The sequence below is a fragment of the Anabrus simplex genome, chromosome 3 (genome assembly GCF_040414725.1).
Source record: "Anabrus simplex isolate iqAnaSimp1 chromosome 3, ASM4041472v1, whole genome shotgun sequence".
NCBI lineage: Eukaryota > Metazoa > Arthropoda > Insecta > Orthoptera > Tettigoniidae > Anabrus > Anabrus simplex.
In genome coordinates, this window is record NC_090267.1 from 333,730,565 (window position 1) to 333,740,895 (window position 10,331).

At 40.6% G+C, this 10,331-nt stretch overlaps 1 protein-coding gene across 1 annotated transcript; it reads right to left on the reverse strand.

Annotated features, from left to right (window-relative positions):
* Positions 1-4,656: 4,656 nt before the first annotated feature.
* Positions 4,657-7,978, reverse strand: LOC136867296 (uncharacterized). The gene is made up of 2 exons (XM_067144447.2): positions 7,907-7,978; positions 4,657-5,353 (listed from the first exon to the last, which is right to left on the reverse strand). The coding sequence occupies exons 1-2, from the start codon at positions 7,955-7,957 to the stop codon at positions 4,712-4,714; spliced, it is 693 nt and encodes a 230-aa protein (XP_067000548.2). The 5' UTR covers positions 7,958-7,978; the 3' UTR covers positions 4,657-4,711.
* Positions 7,979-10,331: the final 2,353 nt, after the last annotated feature.

Sequence of the window (10,331 nt, forward strand, 5' to 3'; positions counted from 1 at the left end):
CCCCTTAATTTATGTTAGGCTTCACTGCAACTAATATATTGTAAGTAAGGTAGTTTATATGCTATTATTTTTATTTAATAGCTTTTGCTATACTTACGTGTTGTTTTTCATCTTTTATCTTTCATCAGCAAGTTCAGTTTTGTTAAAGGAACTGATCATTTTTTACTCTTAAATGTACGAAAGAAAGTGTCTTATAGGCATATTATTAATGTTGTTCAGTATTAAGACTCTTTAGAAAAACGGAATTCTATTCTTTTTGGCATTTTTAATTTTTAATTGTTCGTCCTAATTATTGCGGTATATTACTAATTTCACTTCCGATATGCGCGCCTACGAGAAAGAATATTCGTAGAATGTAGTTTACCAGCGTATTTTTCAATCATCGTAAGGAATTAACTTCATCTACTATCCACTCGCGCTGGGCCCACGCTTGACGTCACGAATCGTATTGCCAGGCATTGTTCTCTAGGGAGTGCTGCAACTGCCAATCATAGGCAGCCGATCGCTCCGATAGAGCGCGTTAGATTCCAGTTTCGGTTAGCAGTGTTGTCGATCTGTTGTTTACTGTAACCACATGCTATCAGCCGTGTGTTGTATTGTGCTCAATTCTTTTGGCGGTCTTTGTGTGTCTTTTGTGCTCGGTTGTTCGTTTATAGGGTACGATGCGTAAAGGTATCACCGAGATATCACTATAAAATTTGTCACAAATGGAACACAGCAATTGCTTTTACACATATCAAGTGAAAAATTCCTGGCACATTAAGAAATATTTCATTTTTGGAGTATATTATGTATGCGTACTTTACCACTTTACAAGTACATTTGGTGTTACGCTCACAGTGACACACGTATGTCTTTTGTCTCTCACGTTGAACAATTTCGTGTGTAATGTCTTTGTTCGCTGAAGTTCTTTGATCACGACGAGTTGTGGACTTGTGCCCTAACTGATTCATTAAGTTATTTATTGGTCCAGGGATCATGCTACTTCGGCAATAGCTTAAGGTCTTGTAATTTAACAATAACCTGTTCATTTGCCTCATCGAAAAATGAATACTGTTCACCTCCATTTTGCTTTTTGAACTAGCCGCTCTACTCATAATGGACAAAGATAATGAGAATCCACAGACATAGCACTCGCATTCCTCGGTGCTAGCTCTGGACCTCAAGAAAAGAACAAAAGACGGCATCAGCAGCGAAATACGACATAAACCAGTCCTGTCTACAAGCCTTACGTATGTTTTCATATTTCTCAAATAACGACGGTATTTCTTAATGTGCCAGGAATTTTTCACTTGATATGTGTAAAAGCAATTGTTATGTTCCATTTGTGACAAATTTTATAGTGATATCTCGGTGATACCTTTGCGCATCATACCCCGTTTATATTTCGTAGTGTAGAATTTATAGATCTATTGTTTAGTATTTTTACTAGTATAGCGCGTTATACTATAGTGAATAGTGTGTAACAAGGCACAATAGTGATCTAGTTTATATAGTAGCTTAGTTTAATATTTCGTTCTGTAGTTATGTAGTAGGTAAATTTTAGGCCCATGTGTGAATTTCATATTCTGTCATGTCGACGCCTACGTCTAAGGATGAAGCTCCCAAGAGAATAAAGCCGTTCGGACGCGGTACTCCACTAAGAAGCCAGGCCCGGGAAATTGTTTGCAATTACCATTTTAACGCCATAAAACTGATTTGGGCCCAAGTGAAGGATTATGTAGCTGAGAATAACCGACTCTTCACAGTTTCGGAAGTTGAAAGACTTATTTTCGAAGCCGTAGGCCGTATAAGTGCGGAGGACTGGAGCAACGTTCTGAGACACACGAAATCCGAGATGATTAAAGCTTGGGAGAAAGAAATTCTCACAGGCGATTATAATGCTAATAGTGAATCAAAAATGAGTGGTGTGTTCCCTTTGTAGGACTATTGCCTTCCTTAGGGGAAACTGAATCCAACAGCAACGCGAGCTTTTCTACGTGGTGAGTAGAAATTTAATTTTCTCACGTTTTATCTGTTCGAGCATTGGCATATTTTTATCTTGTAGCCTTATCCTAAATGTGTTGTGTATTGTTGTTCATCTTACGTGAGTTATGAATGTTGCTACAAAGAATAATTGATTATGGACATATTCCAGTACCGGTATATGCATTTCCGGTCGTATTGTGTACCATAAAACAGCTGTTTGTATTCCTAGCACTTTGGCACCACTGTGTGACTTCCGGTTAACTGTCAAGTCGAAACTCATAAAAACGAAACTCTAATGAAAGAGAGTTCCATTGTAAATGTGCTAAATGTGCCCATAGTAAAGAACGAATTATGAGGCTGCAATCGTAATTTTCACCTGATTTAGGCGTATTATATAATCCACTAATCTTTATTAGGACTATAACGAAGGAAATATAGATGTTTATAAACTCTGTTGCTATTTATTTATCTACCTTTCAAATACACTATACACGAATCGCACTAAAGAAGCCTTTTATGATCAAAATTTAAAAAATTACGAAAAGTAAAATTATAGGAAAAGTTCTTTCGCGAAATTAATGCGAAAAATATCACGCCTCTAGTTATGATTAACTGTGCAATCTCACGGTGTATCAGCCGCAAGCTCATATTAAAAATGTTACATTTTCTACATTTCTGGCCTCATTTTCGTGATATCTGGTTTACAATGGATCTAAAGGTTAAGGATAAATTTGGGTTATGTAGGAAAACGCCATTTCTAAACGTAAATGATGATGAACAAGAGTGTGGGCCAATATTCGAAAATTTCACGGTGCTAGAGAATTTTTGTTCTTAATGCCCAAAACATTTTTCAGCGGGAAAAGTTTGAGAAAATTCTAAATGACGTTATGGAGGAAACAAAAGTTCTTCGACAGGATAATTAGTTCCATGAAAATCAGGGTACAAGCTGGCGCGCTTATGTGGGCAGTAAGGTGTTTCTGCGTATTGCCTCGTGTAATAATAATAATAATAATAATAATAATAATAATAATAATAATAATAATAATAATAATAATAATAATAATAATAATAATACATAATTAATTTCGTGTGGCTATTTCTAGCCGAGTGCAGCCCTTGTAGGCAGACCCTCCGATGAGGGTGGGCGGCATCTGCCATGTGTAGGTAATAATAATAATAATAATAATAATAATAATAATAATAATAATAATAATAATAATAATAATAATAATAATAATTTCGTGTAGCTTTTTAAGGCAGAGCGACGGGATGAGCGGCATCGGTCTTGTACGGGAAACTGCGTGTTATTGTTGCAGAGGACAGTATTGTGTGTTGTGTGGTAGTTGCATGGATGTTGGAGAGAGTACAAACACCCAGTCCCCGAGCCAGGAGAATTAATCATTTATGGTTAAAATCTCCGATCTGACGGGGAATTGAGCCCGTGAGTCTCTGAACCAAAGGCGGCTACGCTGGAGCTAAACGACTGCCTCGTGAAAACACAAACAATTTGCTTTACGTCGCACCGACACGGATAGGTCTTATTGCGACGATGGGATAGGAAAGGCCTAGGAATGGGAAGGAAGCGGCCGTGGCTTGTATTAAGATACAGCTCCAGCATTTGCCAGGTCTGAAAATGGGAAACCACGGAAAACCGTCTTCAGGGCTGCTGACAGTGGGGTTCAAACCTTCTATCTCCCGAATGCAAACTCACAACTGCACGGCCAACTCGTCCGGTGCTCGTGACAACATTATAACAATACTACACCGAGATGTGTTCTCTTTAACATAGTTACATTCCACTAAACAGACAACATAATTACGTATATAAATTTATTATTATTATTATTATTATTATTATTATTATTATTATTATTATTATTATTATTATTAAATCGTAGGCCCAAACTACCAGGATGTCGGACACTCGACCACTGATCCACCTAGGCAGCTAATATGCTACCTTCTCCGAAGTGAATACGTTATTTGCTAATACGCTGGGTCATTTGTACCCGCTTCGGCTTTTTTTTAAATTTTTTGCATTGGTCGTGCTCTGAATATCATTACTCAGCACTACACATAGTAGACCAGCAGCTTCCATGTCACCGCTATGAATGGGACTGGGACTTTGGTGATGGTAGCCGGAGTGGTGGAAACAGCAGGGCTAATCCCTCCTGGGCGCTCGAGTTGGATCCGCTCTGAGTAGAGGCAAAGTCTTCAGTTAACGTGATGTGATCGGCCACAGCTTTAGAGGTTGGATATTGAAACAAGTAGTGTAAAAAATAAAGTGAAAAATACTAACGAAAACTATTTTTCTGCTCTAGTAATTTACGAGAGCATGTATATTTCATTTAAATTGGATTTATAGCAGGTATCGAGTGCCCTTTAAGGCAGTTTAAGGCTGGGGTTGAGGATGAACGACCTCCAAAACAGTTTTGCAGCTGCAGCAGATGTAAAAAATACCAGCCTTAGATACCTTAGGTCCTGGGCTTTCCTAATTCATCCCCGCTAACTATGCTAACATACGCAACCTAGTAAAATTCGAACTGCGTTGGCTGTTATCAAATTCTGAATACGGGTTTATAGATTTCCTTTTAGGGGCGGACTGTAGAAGCTTTACCATGATTGTTGATATTTCCTTGCGAGATATGGATCAACTGAGTAGAACTGGGAAATAAAATAAATGAAATGTTCAATGAGAAAACAAATTTTATTATTTTGAAATCATTTATATGTCGTTTACAAGTTACTGCGAACTGATCTCTTGGATCTTCTGTTGGATACACTGTACCTCTTCCTTGATGGTATCCTGAGTAGTAGAAACAGCAGAGCTCATGTCGGCTTGGGCGCATGTGTTGAACTGGCTCTCAGCAGGGGCGAAGTCCTGAGCGAATGTGGTGGCATCAGACTTAACTTTATTGCCCAAAGTGGCTGCCTGCTTGGATACCTCAGAGATGACTTTCATTTGGCAGGAAGGGTTGATGAAGCCACACGCTGAGAAGTTCTTAGCGGCCTCAGTGGCGAATGCTTGAACCTGCTGCATGTCACCGTCCAACAGATCGAGGTCAGGTTGCATGGTTTCGCGAAGAGTGGACAAACACTCCCTGAGACCGGAGGTACTGGCGTTCTTCACTTTGTCGAATGCCTCCTGGGCTGTATTCTGACACTCAGTGATGTTAGCACCAAGCTCCTGGGCCTGTTCGACGTATTTCTGAACGGTCTCGGCGGCTTTGTCTTCTACTTCTTGGACTTTCTCTTGGATGCTGTCAATGATGTTGGATGCACTGTCCTCCAAGTCGGCCAGTTTCTCCTTGATTGTGGCCATTGTTTTGTTCATAGCCGTGCCCATCTGTCCAATGATGTCGTCGATGACGTTGGCTTCTGAGGCCTGAAACAAAATTTAAGATGTTTAATGTAATATTTAAATATGTTCGCGAATTAGTAAGTAACCTAAATACGGCTAGTGCCTGGAGGCATCTCCGAGCCATGGGCATAGGAAAAACACATGAGCAGCTTCAGGTACCTGACATTCCACTCGACGATTTAAATGAGTATTTCACGGAAGAGAGAGCTCAGTCTAATCCGCTTAGCAGGCCACACGAAAATAACGTCCCAGCACCTGTCCCACAAAATCGCCCCTGCTTTGCCTTTCGCATCGTCAGCACTAATGAAGTTAAGAAAGTCTTGTATTCTATTAAATCCAAAGCAAGCGGTGTCGATAAAATTCCTATTACTTTCATACATAATATTATTGGCGCTATTCTACCCATTCTCACCCATATTTTTAATTACTGTCTCAAAAACGGCACATTACCAACAATTTGGAAGCACGCCAATGTCATTCCACTGCCTAAAAACCCAGGTTCGTAACTCCTATCTGATTACCGTCCCATTCCGACTCGTTAGCTGAATGGTCAGCGTATTGGCCTTCGGTTCGGAGGGTCCCGGGTTAGATTCCCGGCCGGGTCAGGGATTTTAACCTTCATTGGTTAATTCCAATGGCCCGGGGGCTGGGTGTTTGTGCTGTCCTCAACATCCCTGCAACTCGCACACCACACATAATACTATCCTCCACCACAATTACACGCAGTTACCTCACATAGCAGATGCCGCCCACCCTCATCGGAGGGTCTGCCTTACAAGGGCTGCACTCGGCTAGAAATAGCCACATGAAATTAAAAAAACGTCCCATTTCGATTCTCCCTGCTCTCTCCAAAGCGTTAGAACGATTGGTACATGCGCAAATACTGGAATACCTTCAGGCTCACTCTCTTCTTGAGCCGCTGCAATCTGGTTTCAAGAAGGATCCTAGCAATGCCACTGCCTTACTCAAAGTGACTGAGGACATCAGACAAGCAATGGACGAAAGACAAGTGACAATACTCACACTCCTTGACTTCAGCAGTGCTTTTGATATGATAAACATCCAGACATTGCTGATGAAGCTCAAATCGTTTTTCGGTAATGTTGCTTTAACATTTTTCACCGCATATCTTACAGATCGTATGCAACATGTTACAGTACAAGATACTGCTTCTCAGTGGCGACTCCGGAAGGCAGGAATCCCCCAAGGTTCTGTTTTTGGTCCCCTTTTGTTTGTCCCCTGTATAAATGACATCTCCTCTATAATAAAGTATAATAGATATCACCTCTTTGCCAACGACCTCCAAATTTACTGCCACGTTAATATAAATGAAATATCGAATGCAATAAGAGATATTAGCTCCGACCTTCAACAACTCAGTGTGTACGCCAGTGAAAACTCTCTCCTCATCAACCCCCAAAAAAACTCAAACAATCATTATCGGTTCTCAGAAACTATTAAACATCATGTATAAAAAATATGCTATTCCTCCGGTGACATTAAATGCCACCGTAATCCCGTTCAGTAAGGAAGTTAAGAACCTAGGTATGACCCTGACTGAAACTCTTGACTGCTCTGCACACGTAAGAAATACATGTAGAAAGATGTACGCGACGCTACACCCTCTGAAACGACATAAGGGCATTTTGCCACAAGACTCCAAACTTTGATACTACCAATACTTGACTACTGCGACATTGTTCTCATTGATGCGACCTGTGAACAAACTATGAAACTTCAACGATCATTGAACTCTGGTCTTCGATTTGTTTTTAAACTTGAGTTATGATGCTCACATAACCCCTAGCTACACATTTCTTTCCTGGATGAAACCCGAGAGGTGACGGAAATTCCACGTACTTACGTTTATATATCGAAATCAGAAGGAAAATCTACCCAAATACATCTCTTCAAAGTTCCACTTATTATCCTCATTCCATAATTGTAACTATACATCTGGCACTTCCCTCGCTATTCCCGTCAACCACTCTTCAATATATAACAGATCCTTCGTTGTGGCTGGATCACGACTTTGGAACTCACTTCCAGCTGCTGTCAGGAACTCTAACTCAATATCGAAATTTAAGACCGCATGTAGAGATTACCTGTTGAATACCGTTGATTGTTTCGTGTGTATGATGACCTATGATAGGTTGTGTGATTGTGGATATTATTATATTATTATAGTGTAATGTACATAATATTTAGCTTCTTACTCACGTACATAGATCACTTTTAGGGCCACACTTATATTTCCATTTACTTTATTGCTTATTGTGTTCTCTTTATGCATTGCTTATTTTTTCAGTTTGTATCTTACTTTTTTCATTGGGAATAGAGGTGAAAAGAAGAAGAAGAAGAAGAAGAAGAAGAAGAAGAAGAAGAAGAAGAAGAAGAAGAAGAAGAGGCTTCATTATAAAATAGTGGAGGCGTGAGCGTAATTGGTGCCGGTATTTAAGCTGAAGGCCTTTTTCACAAATGATGGAAATTAGAATGCCGTTTCATTCTGTAGCGGACTTAGGGCACTCAACTCCCCTTAAGACCAATATACGACGAATGTACTAAACAGGAACTCACCTGGACGGCGAACAGAGCCACGAAGAGGACTGCAAAGCACTTGGAGACCATGGTGATGCTAGGAGCTTGGTAGAGTGTGTGTTCTCCAGAATTGATCATCCTTTATATACCTATCTGTGTTCGACAGATAATTCTGGTATTGACACAAGCAGGACCAAGGTGAAGAACATATGTTTAGTTAAATTGCTAATGTAAGCATGCGGCAAGTGTATTTTACACGACGATGATTTTACTGAAAGTGAATATTGTTTTAATTACGTATTAGAGGTAACTAACCTTCGCGCACGTTATCTGACGTATTATCATTGTCAAGCAGTCAGACAAATATATTTCATTTAAAATATTCGTGATTAAAATTGAACGGAAGTTCAACTCTCAATGGATTAAGTTATGGAAACACAGTTTTTTCTGGAACCGATACATTTTCCATAAAACGAAAACAAATCAAACCCCACGGCCCACCAGCCCCGAAGGACCATGTCCTACCAAGCGGCCGCTGCTTAGCCCGAAGACCTGCAGATTACGAGGTGTCCTGTGGTCAGCTCGACTAATCCTCTAGGTCGTTATTCTTGCCTTTCTAGACCGGAGCCGCTATCTCACCGTCAGATGGCTTCAGTTGTAATCTCGTAGGCTGAGTGGATCTCGAACCTGTCTCATTTCCAGGTCAAAATTCTTCAACTGGCCGGGAATCAAACCCGGGGCCTTCGGGTAAGAGGCAGACACGCTACCTCTACACCGCGGGGCCGGCATAAAATTTCCATGAAGCACGTGTTAATATTCGCTTCTTTAAGCGGTCACCTGAAATCGCGATCAGCGGCCAAACACATTTTCCAAACGGTCAAACGGTCAATAATAATCGCTCCGAATACGTTACTCATCTCAGAGACTGACATACACACTAAGAAAATCGACCTTTTTCACATCTGACCATCCAAACAGTACTGTTGTTTCTCACTTCTCAGGTACAATAAATGCCATCCTTCTTTCTCATCCTCTCTTCTCCGTAACCCACCAGTGAAATAGAGTAAGTTGTACATTATACGTGTCTGTGAACGAGGTGTCGTAATTGAAAAAACTGACAATATGTGAAGTCAGTTAAGAATGTTTCTTGGTCGGAATAATGTTTGAAAATGTGCCCGTTTTTGTATTGTATTCAGTCAGTGAATGTGTGATTAGTCAAGGGTTGTTTTAACATTGAAGGGTAGGAGAAAAGTGAATCTCGAAAGCGATAAAGGAGTTTCAACAAGGAAACTTGCCAAACTTGACAAATATATCAGGGGACAAGTGAATACCGCAATTTGTAGCCTCTGTGCCACGTGTTTGGTTAACAGTATGGCGAGAATTCAGTCTCGCATCTGAATGAACTTCAGAATCTTTTGAAACGTGTGTTTCTAAGAACAGATTTGGAAATATCACAAAACAAACCACATCGAAAGTTGTTTATTGTAAATCAGGGGAAGAAAATGTCATTGTACACTACGTTTACAATAGCCTGCTCTAAGCAGGCAGGTTCTATGCAAGCCGGGCTGAGTGGCTCAGACGGTTGAGGCGCTGGCCTTCTGACCCGAACTTGGCAGGTTCGATCCTGGCTCAGTCCGGTGGTATTTGAAGGTGCTCAAATACGTCAGCCTCGTGTCGGTAGATTTACTGGCACGTAAAAGAACTCCTGCGGGACTAAATTCCGGCACCTCGGCGTCTCCGAAGACCGAAAAAGTAGTTAGTGGCACGTAAAGCCAATAGCATTATTATTGGTTCTATGCAATAACGTGATGGAACAGACCTCTTCTTTGATTCCAAACTTTTGTAATCCTAATTCAGCGTCCACCTTTATTAACGGCCATTGTTTCGGAAGAGCGACCTGAAGGTCGCTTTAGGCAAGTTTCACTGTATATGAATTTGGACTTGAATAACCCGGACGCTAAACTGAGTTCCTTATAGTACCCGATGGGTCTGTCCAGCTAAGATGTTAAAGGCGTTCTCAGTTCACCCAGAAGATTCAAGACGTCAAATGGACTGTATGGCTATTGACTATCCAAGGATTTTGATAAGGTAGATTAAGGGAGATTACGGATGAATATGATGGCTACTGGACTAGTAAAAAGAGTGGTTAAATGGGTGGCTATATTTCTAGAAAACAGAACTCAGAAAATTTGAGTAAGTAGAGAGTTATCTGATCCTCTAATGATTAAGAGAAGAGTTCCGCAGGACAGTATTACTGGACATTGGTTTCCTTATATCGAAGGTGTCCCAGGAGGAATGATCAATATTCAAGGACATGACCGGAACTATCAAATGAAGCAAAAAACTTCACATGGACATATGCCCTATTGTGAATGGTTCCGAGAGAGGACACATTCAATGTACTTTCCCTTCTGAGCTAATAGCGCGTACGTATGTGTCTTACCGACCCAACGTCTTTGACGTT

Bases quoted from the DNA above. Each gene is read 5' to 3' on its own strand.
- LOC136867296 (XM_067144447.2), bottom strand. From the start codon at position 7,957: ATGGTCTCCAAGTGCTTTGCAGTCCTCTTCGTGGCTCTGTTCGCCGTC. The intron at 5,354-7,906 runs GTGAGTTCCTGT...ATTTTGTTTCAG, and splicing joins TGGCTCTGTTCGCCGTCCAG to GCCTCAGAAGCCAACGTCAT.